The sequence below is a fragment of the Dunckerocampus dactyliophorus genome, chromosome 21 (assembly GCF_027744805.1).
Source record: "Dunckerocampus dactyliophorus isolate RoL2022-P2 chromosome 21, RoL_Ddac_1.1, whole genome shotgun sequence".
Classification (NCBI taxonomy): domain Eukaryota; kingdom Metazoa; phylum Chordata; class Actinopteri; order Syngnathiformes; family Syngnathidae; genus Dunckerocampus; species Dunckerocampus dactyliophorus.
This window is the reverse complement of record NC_072839.1, coordinates 13,194,090-13,211,009: the sequence shown is the minus strand read 5'-3', so window position 1 is coordinate 13,211,009 and position 16,920 is coordinate 13,194,090. Positions and strand designations below refer to the sequence as shown.

The window sequence follows — 16,920 nt, the reverse complement described above, 5'->3', positions numbered from 1 at the left end:
ACGCAGTGAGGTCTCGCGAGACCTTGGTAAACGACCCGAGATAACGGCTGCGGATCACGGATATTCGAAGGTACTTTGCTGCTTTTATTTTCGTTGTCTCGGTTTAAGACAGAGATCTTCAATCGCGTATTCCTACTCATAGATGGTGCATTTGTACGGTTAGTTTCCCATGTTATCGTCGAATAAAAATTTTGGGGCAAACTTCATGTAGCCATCGCCGGCACAAGCAGTGAATCCTTCGAAATAAGAGCCTAATGTTTTCCGCGCTTTTCGTGTGTAAGAGAACGCTTAGCTTTGGCTTCACTGGTTCGCTACTCTGACAAGAAACCGAAACAGCAGAACCTCATTGTAACTGGTTTGTTGGCAGAGTTGTGAAAGGTCAATAGGCACCGAACCTCGAAGAGCAAACGTTGTTTTTTTTAAGAGGAACTGCGACGCTGCTATTAGCATTAGCATCTGGCAGAGGCCTACTCAGGAAGCGGGCGGGAGCTTTTATTTTCAAAAATGACTCCTCATAAGCAGATGGTTCAGCGAACTCATCTTTCTGTGTTTTTCATAATTTTATTTAGGCTGCTATTAATATTACTTTGACTTGATTGCCATTCTTCACGTTTTAACTCCAAAATCTCCAACAGATCACCGATTTGAGACGGCGAAGACTGAACTCAGCATCACTGGCACACATTTGACAGTAAGCATGTGTCAGTATGTCATAACAAGTTTGATTGATGAGCAGCATTAACGCTCAGGTCTCTCCTAGCGATGGCTCATGGCGCCAATCATGGCAAGCTGCTCCTGCAACGCCTACATCAGCAGCGGGAGATGGACTTCCTGTGCGACGTCACCATTGTGGTGAGAGACGTGGAGTTCCGGGCGCACCGCAACATCCTGGCAGCCTTCAGCAAGTACTTCTCCTCCCAGGCTGAGAAGGGTCAAGAGGTGACTACCCTGGACCCTGACAAAGTCAGCCGCTACGCTCTGGAGAAGCTGTTGGAGTTTGTCTACACCGGACAGATGAACCTCAGCAGGTAGACTGGCTCAATATGTAAACACAAACCATAAGGGCGTAATCGCACAAGACCAAATGTGGGCAAGCGTCATCCCACGGGCCACATAGGCCCCCTTACGCGTTTTAATCCGGCCCGTCGCACATTTCTAAATGATTTTGTTTCAACCGGTCATTACGGTAATCATGGGGACAGCGTCACAACAGCTGAAGGACGGCGAGGCTTTGATGCTAGATAAAGTGTTGGTTGGATGGTGGAGCAGTGCGAGCCTGTGTGATAGAAACTGATAGTTTATTGAACATTTGGTTGATTTTGTACTGTTTGTATTCATGTTTTGCTGCATTTGTTGCATTTTTGTTTGCTTGATTGCAAAACATGTCAAGGTGGGACGTGTAATGTTATATATGTCATCTAGTAAATCCCAAATTTTTTATTCATGCACTTTCTGGTTATCCTATCCCAAAAACTTGAATTTGGGTTGTTGAGGTGTTCTGTCGTTATACACATTATAACACTTAATATGCAGTAATTCCACCAGATGCTTAAAAAGGAACCAAAGCACATAAAGCTTATTTCACTTTTACCGCTAAAATCAAACAATTATACTTTTATTTGTTTAGAGCCAGTCCCTCCAGCCAAAGTTTTAAACCCAATGTGGCCCACAAGCCAAAAAGTTTGCCCACCCCAGCAGGAGACCTATTGTACCATGCTCGAGTAAGAGATCCTCACAGATTCTTGATATCCAACACATTTGACAACATAAATAAAACACAAATGCTTAAAATAATCCAAAAGGCAAAACGTTCACATCATTTAATCACTCCTCCTGTAAGACCTGTTGACAGCCGCCACCTTGCACAGTACAGTAGAAATAATTAGAAAGACTTGAAATAAGGCTCGAAATAATCCAGAGTCAGGGAAATTACAGCAATACAGCAGTGTAGAAGTGATGGGACAAAGCACATCATAGTCCTAATGGCTTAGTAGTGGGAGTGCTCCCTGAGTCACGTTTGATATTTTACCGTCTCTCAGCACCAGACAAGCTGCTGTCCGCCGAGCTGCCATCTTCCTGGGAATGTTTGAAGCCACAAAGTACCTGGAGGAAAGTCATCACTGGTCCGAGGCCAGCGAAGCGTACCAGTCCGAGGCGGACAAAGAGGCTGGCCTCTCTTCTGTCAGTCCTGGCTCTCCAGGCAGCCCCCACTCGCCTGTCACGTTGTCCATCGCGTCCGTCTCAGGAGCATGGGAGGAGGGCAAAGACAGCAAAGAGCAGGGGAGTGAGGCTGCTGGTTTGGATGAGGAGGAAGGAATCACGAGTATTGAGGAGTACATGTCCATGATGCAGATGAACGCTGGGAAGGGGATGGGCAGGAAGAGAGGCAGGAGGCCCAAAAGTTTCAGCGGCGAGCTGTCAGAGTTTCTAGATGACACGACCAAACTCCCAGCCCACAGGGGACGGGGAAGGGGCCGCGGGAGAGGGAGGGGAAGAGGCAGGGGAGTCATCAAGAGTGAAGAACCCTTTCCGGAGGATTCTGACACCAGCGTGAAGGACTTTGGGGACACGTCAGCAGACTGGAGCCCCTCTCAGGACGAGTCCCCTGCCAAGAAGCTGCGCCTCAGCATCGGGGAGGGCCGGCGAGGGCGCGGTCGGGGGCGAGGACGAGGCAGAGGGAGGGGACGAGGAAGGAGGCGGATGGAAGATGAGGATGATGAGGAGGATGACGGCAGCGGTGAGGAAGGGGAGGAGGGAGAACAGGACCCCAGCGGGATGGACGAGATGAACCTGTCGTGCACAGAGTGCAACAAGATGTTCAAAGACATGAGCAGCCTGCGACGCCATGAGAAGATCCACAAGGGACTCAAACCTTTCGTCTGCATCTTCTGCTCCAAAACATTCCGACAAGCCACCCAGCTCAAAACTCACCTGCGCATCCACACAGGTACAAGCGGTGTAGAAGATAATTGTACGGAAGATGAAATGCCACTTTTACTAAGTTTGTGTTCTACCAAACTTCCCCTCCAGGTGAGAAGCCATTCAGCTGCTCCAACTGCGACAAGTGCTTCGCTCAGAAGTGCCAGCTGGTGGCTCACCGCCGCATGTACCACGGTGAGGAAAAGCCGTATACATGCGAGCGCTGCGGCTTCAAGTTTGCCACCTCGTCAAACTACAAGATCCACATAAGGTAGCCGTGCAGCGCCTCAGGCGGCAGCGCCGTCATTTGCGTCCCGCTGACCGGGTGTTGTTGCTCCTTCAGGCTGCACAGCGGAGAAAAGCCGTATGTGTGTGACGTTTGCGGCCAGGCCTTCGCTCAGTCTAGCACGCTGACCTATCACAAGCGGCGCCACACCGGGGAGAAACCGTACCAGTGTGACCTGTGCGGCATGTCGTTCTCCGTCTCATCCTCGCTCATTGCTCACGCACGGAAACACACAGGTAAGGAGGGCGGAGATAGACTTTCTGTAAAACTGAATGGACAGAAGATGATGTGTTGGCTTCCTGTTGCAGGTGAGACTCCGTACAAATGCTCCCAGCCACATTGTGGCTCCAGGTTTGTCACGTCGTCCGAACTGAAGAAGCACATGAGACGACTTCACCCAGGTGAGCTTTACCCTGAGAAGCGTGACATTGCATGGTGACCCTGAAGATCATACGTGCTATCGTGTTGTCTCAGAGGGCAACAATGGTGTGCAGTGCCTGCTGTGTGGAAACAGGTTCGCCAGCGTGAAGAACATGATCAAACACCAGGAGAAGGCGCACGCCGACGAAGTTCGCCAACACAAAGAGAGAGCACGAGCAGGTGAGCAGCAAGGATGTCCATGGACACGATTCTTGTTTGTTTTCATAACTTTGTCTTCTATGGAGCAGTTGTCCTGCTGGCGTCCAGCCATCCAGTGGCCTTCGTGCAGAGCAAACTTTCCAGCGATAAAGGTCTGACCTCCATCCCTGAAGGAGAGCCTCTCAACCCAGAACCAGCCACGCCCCATCCCAAAGCCTCAGGCCCTTCTGCCAGCAACGACAACGGCGTTCTCAGCGACAGCCTACAGGACTTGAAGGTGGAGCCCAGCCACACGCCCATCTCCCCCGCTGACCCCGTCACATTTGAGGCGGACGCGGAGCAGACCATCAACTCGGACACGCTCCACGCGCTGGTGGAGCAGCTGAGGCCGCCAGCCTCGCCTGCACAGAGCCTGGAGCAGATCGTCATCATCCGTACGGTGGACAACCCCGAACACAACCGTCCCCCGCAGTGAGCACAGAGCGAGACATCCCGTCAGGAGGACATATTCACTGTCTCACTTCAAAAAATCTTTTGGACTTGTTGGTGAGGAACTTTTCAAAAGTTGAGCTTCAGCTTTTTGTTAGCGTAGAACATTTGTGTGGTTGCTTTAACATGTTGTCACGCTCATGTTGTGACTTTGCACATGCAAATGTTTTATTAGGTTTGCAAGTGAGAATGCTAGAACCTGCAGTTAACTCGTTACTGAAGCTGTGATGCCACACTGTATTTCTTTAGTAGGACTTGGTGTGACATGCTTCATTTTCCCTTCTTGATTATCTTTAGATTTTTTTTTATTTTGATGAACTTGTCTGCATCATATGTACAGAAATACGCATTACCACTGTGTAAAACATCCAATAAATGTCTGGCGAAATAGAAAAACCTTTGACTGATGTTAATTATTCTACAGCCAACATGTAGTTTAATACACCACACACAATCTTAAATACCCTTAATATCAAGGTGAGGGGTCACATTAGGCGTCACTATTCATAACGAGTCTGGTGGCAAAGTGGCAGCCATGTGGTCTTCCTGTCTGAGGGCGGGTGCTTCCTGTGAACCATGATGGTGTCCGGGGTGGATATCCTCTGCATGCCGCTGTAAAAGCACGGGAAAAAAATCCTATCTTTGACAGGAGACACAAACTACCAATGAGCCCACAAGTCGAGAGCAAACAATATTTTATTTCCTGGACTTTAAAAAGCAAATTAAAATTCATGAATGGCAGCCCTTGACAGACATTCAACTCTGCTTTGTTTCGCTCACAAATGAATTTGTGGAAGCCTGCAGCGTCGCCCCCTAGTGGTAAAATAAAAACATTCCACCTCCTCCCACCTAAAAAAATCCCTACAAAATAAATTAGGCGACGTTTTGCTCCATCCATGAGGTTGCCAGATGCGAAGTTATGCAGTAAACGAGCGGAATAGTGAACATGACGTCACTTTCAACTTGTTTTCAAGCCATCAGTGCGTCACACGCTGGCGTTGACACAAAACGCACAAGAGGAAAAAAAAAAAGACAAAAGAGTGCATTTATTTACCGTTGTAGTGGGGGAGCTGCAAACAACAAAAAAAGAAATAGTTGTGGCAAAAGTTGTCTTGCAGCTCCACATTACAGCGGCATCAGCAGATAAACATCAGTGACAACACAACTGTCCTCGCTCAATCTTGTGTGTGTGTTTTGAACAGTTCAGCATGTTTCAAGTTCTTCTACAGAAAAAAAACCCAAACAAAAGGCCTCCATGATGTCAGGGAGGTGCTGGCAGTCGTCGTCTTTTGCGTCACTCGTCCGAGCCGGCTGAGCGTTTCTGGTTGCGTTTGCGTGGAGACCTTCTGGGCGACGCTTTGTCTGCGGAGGACGACAAGAAGACCACCCTTAACGCTGATTGAACGCCTTTGCGCAGTACCGTACGACACGCGTGTTACATCTTATGCATGCAGATGCGTTGCAGAGCTGGCAGTTTACGGACACGACCTCTCACCTCTGCGGCTCTGCACTGAAGGAGACGTGACAGCGGGAAGCGGCGAGAGAGAAGAAGAAGAAGAAAGGGTGAGCGATCCTCATGCACAGAAAAGCTCAATCAAGATAGGTGGGGGCCGGGAGAAGGTGACACCTCCCGAGAGACGATAGGTAGATAAAAGTATTTGGACGCTTACCTGTTAATTCATGGGGAAAAGTGTCCATATACTTTTGTCTATACAGTATATGTGTTTATAGTTGTGTACATACTGATCTGGTTAAGAGTTTCTTGAGGGATCCAGCTGAGATCCACGTCGTTGTGACTTGACGTTCCCATTTCTACTTTTGCAGCAGGACGCCTCCTCTGTGCGCACACACGCACGCATTTAAACAATCAAGAAAGTAAACAAATCAATGTGGTCCAAGCACTGCTGTTACCTTTCTGGACTCAAGCAGCTGATGAAGGCCAACAATGACGAGCAGGCCGAGGCCAGACAGGAAGATGTACATGAAGATGCTGGCAGGAAGTAGAGGATCAGTCACATGGGTGCAGGGATCGAGAAAAGAATGAAGGAAAAAGCAGGCGCTTACGTTTCTCCATCCAATCCATCCTCCTTCTCAGTGATGGTGACTGTCTGGTTGAACACAGCGTCCTGGAAGACGTTCCCCTGAACAAGAAGAAGACGCCAGAGTCGGTCAACTGATTTACGGGGATGTTGCTAGGCCACGCCTCCTCACTCACGTTGCTGTCCTTGTAGTTGAGGTTGATGACCAGTCCAAAGGGACGCCCCCCCATGGGCTCTGCAGGGATGAAGGAGTACTCAAAGGTGGCCTGTCTGCTGGGAGGCACCACGGTGTCCAGCTGGAGCGCTGTGAAGTTCTGGATATAGAACTGGTAGTCCTGACAGGAGAGGACACAAGACCACATCAAGACCACAAGGCATCCTTCTGCCTTCAAGTCTGGACCACTTCTTACCTGAGGGTAGCGGAAAGAAGCATCCAGAGAGTCCACCACAAAGTTCTCGGATCCTTTGTTGGTGAAACCCAGCAGGAACTTGACTATGTTGTTGGCGGGGAAGTCTGAGAATAGAGCACGTTGACTTTAAAAAGGTGATTTATCATGCAAAAGGGGTTTTTAAAGAGATGAATCCATCATCTCCGCGCCGTAAAGTAACAACCTCCCTCTTCTAACCACCTCTGACCTGCCCTTGGCTACAACCACCACTTCAAAGAGGACAGCTGTGTTAATTATATAAAATGCAGGCTTCGCTACACATCTTAACATTTTCCTAACCCTGTAAAGTGCAATAATTACCTTCTCCTTTGACGAAGAGGATGGTGGTGTCGCCGTTCGGAGACGCCGTCACCTCGCCGACCGATGGCTCCTCCTCTTCATCCTCCTTTTCTTCTGTCTATAAGAAAAAAACATGCACACACGCTTGTCAGCTTTAACAACGTTGTTTGTACTGTATATCATTTGGTCTTTACGGGTCCTCTTACAAGTTCGGTGTTCTCGTCGTCTTCTACTTCAGCTTCGTCGTCCTCATCCTCCGCAGTCACGTCATCCACGACGTCGTCCTCCACCGCCTCCACCTCCTCATCCTCAGTCAAGTCTTGAGCACTGACCAACTGCCCTAAAAAAACATTTTTTAAAAAGCAGGTAAACACTTTATTATAGCACGTCACCAGTGAAGCCGTGTGTCCATGTCCACAACGGCGTGACATGTAATGTTTCTCCGCATTATCATCAACTTCTTGCTTCTACAGAACAATGTTTGCACTTTAAGATTGCAACTGTCAGCTTGTTCAAAGTTCACAACTAATCAGAGGATCTTTTACTCACAAAAACACACTTAGTCACGCGTCCTGCAGTTGAGCTAGTCAATGTTCAGGTTAAACCTCGCTAAATAGTGTTCATTAGCGAGCGCTCGCAGTGTTATAGCAACAGTATAAACAGTATGAGTGAAGTTAGCAGGCTAATCACGCCACTTAGCTTGCTCGCTAGTAGTAAGGACACGTCAGTGTATAAGGAAGCGGGCTAAGTGCATGAGTGATCAACTACATCTCGATTTGTTACGAGGTACAAGCTGTGACACAATCGATAAGAACGTCAAATACAACGTAATGAATAACAAATAACAACAGTGCTCCTGCTATCCCGCACATGTCAAGTGGAGAACGGCCTTCGCCTCAGTAGCAGCTAAGCTAACAAGCTATGCGGCTAAATGTAGCATCGAGTTTAAAACGCTGCTCTTTTTCCTTCCTCGCACGGGAAAAAACAAAAAACCTACGAACCCCTGGTGGCAATGTGCGCCGGGAAGGCCAGTAACACCAGCAGGAGGAGTTTAGCGATAAATGTCATTATTGTAGAACCGAAATCAGCGCCGTCTCATTCGGACAGACTGCGAAAGAGCGCCGCTAAGACAGCCGCTGCTTGGTGAGCTCTTCTTCTGCCTTTGTGGGTGCAGTGAAGGAAAGTAACGTGTGGACGCACTACCGCCACATGGTGGAGTGTGGAAACTAAACAACACTACACCATGACTGATGATTTAACAGGCTTGTTATAGACTCATCCATCCTTTTTCTATGCCGCTTATCCTCATTAGGGTAGCGGGGGTATGCTGGAGCCTATCCCAGCTGACTTTGGGCGTGTTATAGATACAGTCGGACAGAGGGGTGTGAAAAAAATTCTGTACTCCGGTGTGGGGGCACGACAGAAAATAATTGAGAAGCACTGGATGGACAAGATGTGTGATATGTATCAAAACAAAATTAGACAGGTGCAGAAATTTGGGCACCCTTGTCATTTTGTTGATTCGAATACCTACCTAGCACTGGTTAATTGGAACACAGAATGGGTTTGGTGAGCTCATTAAGCCTTGAATTGTGTAGATAGGTGCATACAATCATCAAATCAAAGGTATTTAAGGTGACCAGTTGCAAGTTGGTTTTCTCTTTGAATCTTTGAAGATGGGAAACATGTGGTCCACAAAACAGCTGTCAAATGACCTGAAAATGAAGATTGTTAAAGATTGTGTGAATGTATAAACAAAAGGAATTAACCCAAATGTATTTGTAGGAAGGCGCTTTATGGAAGTAAGCACATTGACTTGTATGCATTTACCGCGCAGCCTTGACCCATCCAATATGGCAGTGACGTTGCCGTGTCGCAGCAGTGGACAAACCCACTCGATGCGGCGTCTATCTATTTATATGCATGCACCTGCTAATAAAGCAGAAGTGAATGTAGCCCATGCGGCCGTCTCACAATCAAGAGTAAATTACACACACAATGCATTAATTAATAAATTAATGTAATTATACGTGCAAACAGTTACTCTTCATATTGGCGAGGAGCGATTTTGATTTTTGATTTCAGCAGCTCGGGTTCTACTCATATTTCGGAGGTGTAATTAAACGCAGCAACGATTGGCGCTTCCCGCAATGACATCACACGCTCAGCCGGAGCTGTGACCCTCTTGCTTCCTCCACCATAATGCTAGAGCCTCACACCAACAAATGTTCCGCCTCAAACGCCGTTTAACACAACCGCTTATTTTATTTTATTTTATTTTTCAAAAAACGTCCCGCCGTAGCAGCGGAGAGTCGTGTGAGTATACAAGACTATCACTGTGGCAATGGTGCTTCTAATTAGGGGCGCTCACTCCGAACTGCTGCTTTTAAGCTGACGAATGCTAGCTACATTGCTAGCTGACTCAAGCTAACTAAAGCGAAGCAAACACCTGCGCTTCATGGTTGAGCGGTTGTTCATGTTGCTCATGTTGCTCGTGTTGTTCATCGCCTGGACACAGTCTTCCCAGGTATTGTGTGTCTTTTTTTTGTCTTATTAGGCACTTAACGATTAAATTTGTTGTTAGAATATTGCTGAAACGTAGAAAACTAACAAACAGTGATGAACCCTTCAGCCTTCACTCGCACGTGAGAACCTGATGACAATTAAAGGTCATCTTCTCATATACTGTATATAAAAATCTGAATGGCATAAATTGTTCAATTTTATTCACTTAACCGTGTTCCGCCTTGTCTTTCCAGGTTTCATCCTTAACTTGACGCCCCCTCATCATGGACTTGTGAAATCCTCAAACTTCCTCAGGACCAGAGGTGACCCGTTTGACCCCCCCGGCCGATCTCCTTGAGGGGAGCACACAGATGGGGCTCAGCTGCTGTCGCCCTGAGAGTCCCTGTGGCAGCGTGGAGGAAAGAAGCAGTCTGCTAAAAGATGACGCCAAGGCTGCGGAGCCCACGGGGGACACGGCTATGGCGGGAGCATGTGGCCCTCGAGATGAAAATATCAGGTGACACTATAATGAAAAGGTTCGCTTAGCATAGCAGCAGCAGCCTCTGCAGGCACAAGAGCGATCAACTAGCACATTCATTACCTCCACCAAGTATTTTCTGCTTGTTCATTTGTCTTGATATTGTGAATAGTTGAGGGTAAGGTTTGTAGTTGAGGTTTTGTCTGTGTTGCATCACCCAGGAAGACAGCTGTCGATGCCATACTAAGGGAGGACGGCAGCGACAATGAGGGCGCCGTGCAAGTGAAGCTGCTCCCCAATGGTGGCAAGCCTGAGCCGGCCGTCGCTCAGGAAAACGGGTCGTTGCAGAGAGAAGCTATGCACACTTCCACGCTTTGCCCGGACAAAGCTGCTGCACTCACCGAAAACTCCACCAGAGAAGAAAACACGGAGGCTCGAGCCAAAAGTGCAGCGGCTGACCCCCCGCACCAAGTGAAGTCTGATTGGGAGGGTTCACCTGCAACAGTGAAGCAGCCTCCAGCCTCCTTGGAGGTTCACGTCCAAGATGACTGCACACAAGCAGAGGATGATGAAAACTCTCCCTGTAAAAACACATCAGACATTTGTTGCCATGAAGATGACGATGGTGGCGCCATTGTGGCCAATGGCTGCGCCCTTGTCGTGGAGCTTTGGCCAAATAAGGATACTTTGTCCGACACTCAGGAGTCATCCGTCTCTACGGCACATCAAGCGATCAAAGCTGAGTCGGCTTGGTGAGTCATGTGACTATTGAATATATTCGGAATGACGTGTTGAATGAATCCTTAAACACTGCTAATGTAGACAGCGTGGCTTTGTATTGTGTATATTAAGTAAGTTTAATTTATTTCATTTTATTTTTAAATTCTATTCCAATATTTTCTATTATATTAGCTTTTAATTTTGTAAAAATGAAGGTTTTTAATTTTGTTTAAAAAAAAAAAAGGTAGGCACTTCGGATAACAGAAATACTCAAATTATTTTGTGACACATGCTTTTTACAGGACAGCAGCAATGCAGATGCAGTCATTTATGATATTGGAAAGTACAATAATTATACAATTAATCAACAACTGTTTTGGTATTCAGTTCGATTAATTGAAACAAGCTTCAGATTACTTGACGAAGAAAACAATCGTTAGTTGCAGCCCTATTGTAAATTTAATTGAATATGGAAAATCACATTTAACCATATCCCATTACTGCTTGAAATTCTAGATTGGTGCCTGTTTGTATATCATAAGTAACATGCTTTTAAAGTATTTAAAACAAATAAAAAAATTATGACTCAATAAAGATGGGGGGGAAAAAAGGGTATTTTTTTTCCTTCTATTTTTTTCTTTCTGGTATTTAAAACATTCTGTTTTTTTGTAACACAATATTATCTCTTAGAATAAAGTAGATGCAGGTAAAGTTAAATAAATAACCATTAAAAATAAAGTAATCATAGATGAAATAGCTATTGTAGGTATGCATATATCAAGTTATATGTTTAATATATATTTATAAATAAAAATTCACAAATTAAATTTGCTGGAAAATCCTGGAAATTGATCTTGAATAGTGCTTGAATAATGTCATCATTTGTACTACTGTAGGATCTTAAGTGGTAAAATGTGGAAAGGTTTCAAACTCAGAATTCCTTCATAGTCCATAGAAAACAAAATGTGAACATTTTGGATGTCTTTCTTTCTGTGCTGTGTCTAGTTTAGCGAGTGAGGATCCAGACCACGAAAGCTCTCCAGCGCTCATGGATGGCCAGGAAGGGAAAGACTTCAATGGTCCTGTTGCTTCAGAGTCAGAGTCCAAAATAGTGAACCACTGTGGCCAAGAGAAACGCCCTGCACACTCTGCAGCTGCTGAGCAACCACTGACCACAGTGCTAGAAGACGCCAGCAACAGGTCAGGGGGTTTGGCCTAAAACAATAAACACGTTTCGAGTGGTGTTAGTTTCTCACTCTGACCACAAGGGGGCAGAGGCACACCACAATTTGCCACTATGACTTCCTGCATGGTTGTATGTGGGCACATGATTAGACACTGCAGTAGAAGTAAACATGTTTGCTCTCTGCAGCCCAGAAGAAGCCTCCTCAGAGAACATCTCCCAGCATGCGGTGGAAGAGCTGCAAGATAGAGTTAGTCCAAAATTCACAGAGGATGCGGAGAAGGTGGAAGAGGTGCAGAATGATCCTGTGGAGGCTCAGAGAAACGTTGAGATTGAGGAGGAAAATGGAGAAGATGACCCAGATGAGGTTGGAGAACATGTCAGGAAGACCGAAGACAGTTTCATGAGTGGGTGTGTAAGCACAAACAAATACACTTTAAATATTACATGTGTTTGACACGTGTTGATTTTGTTGTTGTTTTTTTTGTGGTCATTGCAGTGAAGAAGACTTGTACAGAGCAGCAGACGACCTGTCAGCATCACACGATAACGACGACACACAACCAGCAACTCTCTTAGAAAGCACATGTGAGTTTAGATTGCCCTTAATCCCACACACACTCCCGATCCACATGTTAAGATCAATTGAAAAATTTGCAAGAATTTACATTTTGGACTGTTGGATTTTAATGAGGTTCTAAGTAGATTCACACTGCAAAAACAAGAAATGGTGAGTGGGACGAAAAAATATTGAGTAAGCAATTTATTGCAAACAAGCATTAAACTGCGGCATTAAAATAGGCTGTTTCTCAGATGATCAAATGTTTAAGACCATAGCTTAAAAAAACAAAACAAAAAAACACTAAAATAGAAATAAAATATATTTTTAAAAAAAAGGACTCACCATTTTTGTTAATCACCTGAAAAATTGCTTTGGGCATGCTTGGTGCCAGTGTTTCCAGGAGGCTAGTGGGAATGTTGCTCCAGCTGGTGAAGATGGCTTCACAGAGGGCATGTCCATTTTTGTAAACCTCCCTTGCCATCCATCCCCAAATGTTTTCAATTGATTTAGATCAGGGGAAAACACAGGATGGTCCAAAGGAGTGAGCTTATTCCTCTGGAAGAAGTCAGGTGGGCATTGTGAACTGCAGCGTTGTCCAGTTGGAAAAGGCAGTCATTACCACACAGACGAGGCCTTCAGTCATGAGAGATGCCCCCTGCAACATCTCCACATTGCCATCTGCTGTTTGACGCCCCTGCACAACCTGAAGCTCCATTGTTCCATTGAAGGAAAAAGCACCCCAAATCATGATGGCGCCCCCTCCACTGTGCTGTTTGGAGAAACATCTCAGGTGGGATCTCCTTGTCATGCCAGTAACATTGGAAGCCATCACGACTGTTTAGGTAGGAACCGGATGGACAAACAAAGTAGCTGCTGGTGCCTCATTTTGGTGCGAAATGAATGCAGATTCAGCCACCTGCAAAAAGTGCTTGAAGGTGATATTGAGCAGGTAACATTTTGTAGGTCACACAGGATCCCGACAGAGTCTGAGTCTCGTTCTAAACTTTATTGCCGACCTTAATTCACCACCAGAAGTACTCAATTCTAACCTGGTAAACTTGCATGTCTCTCCGTCGCTCTCTACACCAACACACAACACACCTGAATTCTGGACATCAAGATTCCAACACAAGCAGGTTGCCGGAATGGTGCATCAATAATCAATTTCTGCTCGAATTGTGCGGAATATACATTCTGCACTTCATGTACTGTAAAATCTTGCAATTTTTTTTTTTTTGCAGATTGCTCTTGTTCTGTATTGGTGCGATAATTATGACATTTTTTTCCATATTTGATGTCATATTGGTGATTTTATTATCATTTTATTTGTAATATTTATGTATTTCAATTACTTCCATGTCGCAAAATTCCAGAAAATGTGATTGTTTTTAGACAATTTGGATGTTTTGCATTTTTTAAAGTAACAGTTTGGGCACTGTTTCAGGTACCAGTTTGGCACCGGTACCGGATAATATGTAAGCGATCCCCAGCTCTACATAACTATACAATCTTGTATCCGATATCACTCAAAATCAACAGGGCTCTTGTTTTAACACCGTAAGAAATAAGCCCCGATTTTTGAAGGAGAATAGCAAAAGGGAGTGTGCAATATGCAATGTACCTGTAGTGCATTGGGTCAAATAACATTGAAATCTTTTCATTCTTCTTCTGACATGGAAGAATAATCCATAAAAGTTGATGATTTACATCCGGGCAATATAAATACTGATATGAACTGATTTGAACCCAAATAACCTCAAGCATGCTGGATTGGACGCCACCTAAAATTACTAGCACAAGTTTTAACAGGTAAAGTGAAAAAAGTAAGAAGTGGTCTTGCATCCTGAATTACAGCAAGCATCTTTGATTGGATGCTACCCAAAATCAATAGGGTTCTTGCCACGGACAGTTTTGGGGTTAATTAATTGCACCAATGTTAAAAAAGCGTTGATATATTTAAGCCCTAATACCCCAGATGACATACAATTTAAAATCCATAGAGTTCTTGCTGGTGTTACTCTTGTGGCAAAGGTTTAACCACCTCTATCCTTTCCCAAAGTGGATGCTCGATGCAGTTTGGGCCCACCTGTGGATATTGTGTCCTACAGCGAGCGAGAGTGGCGAGGTCACACGGCCAAGAGTGCGCTCATTAGAAAGGTGGGTGGTTGTTTGTGAGGATATTGTGTTGTTACGTTGTGGCGGACTTTCTGCATGTGCCTCTCCTGCAGGGTTACAAGGAGATGTCTCGGCGCTTTGTCAGCGTGCGGCAAGTCCGGGGGGACAACTACTGTGCTCTGAGAGCCACCTTGTTCCAGGTACTCTCGCAGAGCGCTCAAGTGCCAGCGTGGCTTCAGGACGACGACATCGTAAAGGTAACATCCAGTCCTGTTAGACATGGCAAAACATTACTGTGGCCTTGCTCCACATTAACCACTTACAGTAAAAGTTTGACGTTAGCCACTTCATCTTTTAATCCTTTGTCATTCTTTAACAGATTTAATGCTCGCTGCTCGCTTTGTGCTTTTTGGACACCATTCTAAAAGTTGTACTGTTGCTTCACAGCGACAGGCGGTTGTGCAATAAAATGTTTTATGTTGTGTTGTTAACGTGCACAGCTGCCACAGGAACTGGCGGCCCAGTCAGGTCTGATAAGTCAGTGGAGGTTTCCTGGCGAGTGTCTGCTGCAGGGAGATGTCACCCAGCAGCTTCAAAGCTACATGGAGCTCCTCCAACATAAGGTAGCGCCCATGCAGAAGCAGGCAAATTACCTTTGTTTGTTCATTTCTTAGTAGTACTGCACAAATGAAATGGTTCTGAACCAGCTCCCATTGGAATTTGGTGGAGGGGTGGGGCATGAGCAAAGGAAGAATGGATTACATTGGGATGCAAGTCTGGTTTGTGTTGATACTATTTTATTGTGCTGTTGTCAAACTCCACAGTGGTGTGCAGCGGCTGGTTGTTCGTCAGCTCAGGAGCGTCTGCAGCTGTGCGAGAGAACCTTCCAGGGAGGCGAAGAGGAGCTGGCCATGCTCGAGGCGCTCAAGCTGCTGATGCTGGCCCGCACCGTGGAGCTGCACGCTCACATGCAGGCCGGCCGAGATGTGCCGCTCTTCTGCTGGCTGCTGTTCGCACGTGACTCCTCCAACTGCCCGCGCTCCTTCCTCGCCAACCACTTAGGACACGTGGGCCTCAGTGCTGGCCTGGAGCAGGTCAGGCAGAACTGCTGATTATAATGACAATAATCCATCCATCCATTTTCTATGCCTAATGATAATGATGATAATCATAATTATAATAATATTTATAATAATAATAATTATGGTAGTCCTTGACACCTAAATAGTACAAGAAGGTGTTCATTTAAATTATTAGTTTAAAATTAAATATCAAGTACGTTATTTGCAGGTACATCATTATACATTAAATAACAACATATCTCAAAATTATACATCTGTGATTACATTGGTATTATATAAGTATAAATTACTGTTAAAATTAGATTTAGATAAAATAGATTTTTTTTGCTAATGTTTCATAGCAGTTGAGTGTGCGTGTCTGTTTTTTCTTGTTTACAAGGCCATTGATTGAATTTTGTTGTGGTACTTTTCCACTGTTATTGTGGCATATTCTGTGGCCACTTTTAACGAACCTGCTCCATGCCTTTTTGGCCAGGTGGAGATGTTCCTGCTGGGCTACGCCTTGCAGTGCACTATCCAGGTGTACAGGCTCTACATGGCCGACACAGAGGAGTTCGTCGCCTACTACCCAGACGACCACAAGGATGACTGGCCCTGCGTGAGTCTCGTCACAGAGGACGACCGCCACTACAACGTGCCCGTCGCCGAGACAGCCGAGAAGGTGGATTCCAGCTGAGACGTGGTCCTGTCATGCAAACTCAAACCCAAACCTCAGGTCCGTCCAGTAGAAGAAGTCTATATGTATTTGTACACACTGTACTGTACTGTGCAGCCCACGTTGCCAACAGTGCCGCCGTGACGTGTTTGGCCTTCACACTGGAATCATGGCACGTTTTAAGTTCAGGATTTTATCTCATTAATTTTTTGAAGTCTAATTGGACTACAGGCCGAAAGAAGAATCAGGTGCTCGCCATCTTTTTTTTTTTTTTTCAGTGACAGTCCGTTGGATTACGATAACGTTGGTGTGTAACCTGTTGCCTTTTCAAGCCAAGCCAGTTAGGAGGAACATGTACCAATGTTGCCACAAGGGCTGGCCTCAGTCCCGACCACCAGCTGCTGGATCTCGTCGCCAAGGCCAGCTCGGTCCTCCATGTTGCCTTAGAAAAAAAAAAAATGCACAAGAATGAATGAATGTGGCGTGTCTCAGAAGTCAACAGCGGCAGGGATTGTCCGCTTGCTGATGGCGTTTGAATAAAACGAAAGCACAAATCTCTACGTCGTCTCCTTTCATCGTC

General features: G+C 45.7%; 3 protein-coding genes across 8 annotated transcripts; 2 read left to right on the top strand and 1 right to left on the bottom strand.

Moving 5' to 3' along the window:
• Window positions 1-9: 9 nt before the first annotated feature.
• On the top strand, window positions 10-4,661 carry mynn (myoneurin). Of its 3 annotated transcripts, none has more exons than XM_054765601.1 (9): window positions 10-70; window positions 636-691; window positions 761-1,028; window positions 2,040-2,947; window positions 3,031-3,190; window positions 3,263-3,441; window positions 3,514-3,606; window positions 3,680-3,805; window positions 3,874-4,661. In XM_054765601.1, exons 3-9 carry the CDS (start codon window positions 763-765, stop codon window positions 4,257-4,259), a joined length of 2,118 nt encoding a protein of 705 aa, XP_054621576.1. In that variant the 5' UTR covers window positions 10-70; window positions 636-691; window positions 761-762; the 3' UTR covers window positions 4,260-4,661. The 3 variants fall into 3 exon arrangements, with proteins under 3 accessions (XP_054621576.1, XP_054621578.1, XP_054621577.1); XM_054765603.1 differs by lacking the exon at window positions 10-70 and adding an exon at window positions 73-158; XM_054765602.1 differs by lacking the exon at window positions 10-70 and having other exon boundaries at window positions 89-691.
• A 290-nt stretch (window positions 4,662-4,951) lies between these two features.
• On the bottom strand, window positions 4,952-8,206 carry ssr1 (signal sequence receptor, alpha). Of its 2 annotated transcripts, XM_054765681.1 has the most exons (10): window positions 8,042-8,206; window positions 7,247-7,380; window positions 7,062-7,158; window positions 6,723-6,826; window positions 6,489-6,647; window positions 6,338-6,414; window positions 6,185-6,263; window positions 6,017-6,110; window positions 5,769-5,783; window positions 4,952-5,635 (listed from the first exon to the last, which is right to left on the bottom strand). In XM_054765681.1, exons 1-10 carry the CDS (start codon window positions 8,106-8,108, stop codon window positions 5,568-5,570), a joined length of 894 nt encoding a protein of 297 aa, XP_054621656.1. In that variant the 5' UTR covers window positions 8,109-8,206; the 3' UTR covers window positions 4,952-5,567. The 2 variants fall into 2 exon arrangements, with proteins under 2 accessions (XP_054621656.1, XP_054621657.1); XM_054765682.1 differs by lacking the exon at window positions 5,769-5,783.
• Window positions 8,207-9,217: 1,011 nt separating this feature from the next.
• On the top strand, window positions 9,218-16,908 carry LOC129174152 (uncharacterized). 3 transcript variants are annotated; one of them, XM_054765810.1, is made up of 11 exons: window positions 9,218-9,356; window positions 9,800-10,062; window positions 10,245-10,775; window positions 11,749-11,943; window positions 12,116-12,337; window positions 12,426-12,514; window positions 14,548-14,645; window positions 14,717-14,860; window positions 15,104-15,226; window positions 15,428-15,697; window positions 16,161-16,908. In XM_054765810.1, exons 2-11 carry the CDS (start codon window positions 9,917-9,919, stop codon window positions 16,359-16,361), a joined length of 2,019 nt encoding a protein of 672 aa, XP_054621785.1. In that variant the 5' UTR covers window positions 9,218-9,356; window positions 9,800-9,916; the 3' UTR covers window positions 16,362-16,908. The 3 variants fall into 3 exon arrangements, with proteins under 3 accessions (XP_054621785.1, XP_054621784.1, XP_054621786.1); XM_054765809.1 differs by having other exon boundaries at window positions 9,225-9,567; XM_054765811.1 differs by lacking the exon at window positions 9,218-9,356 and adding an exon at window positions 9,680-9,709.
• Window positions 16,909-16,920: the final 12 nt, after the last annotated feature.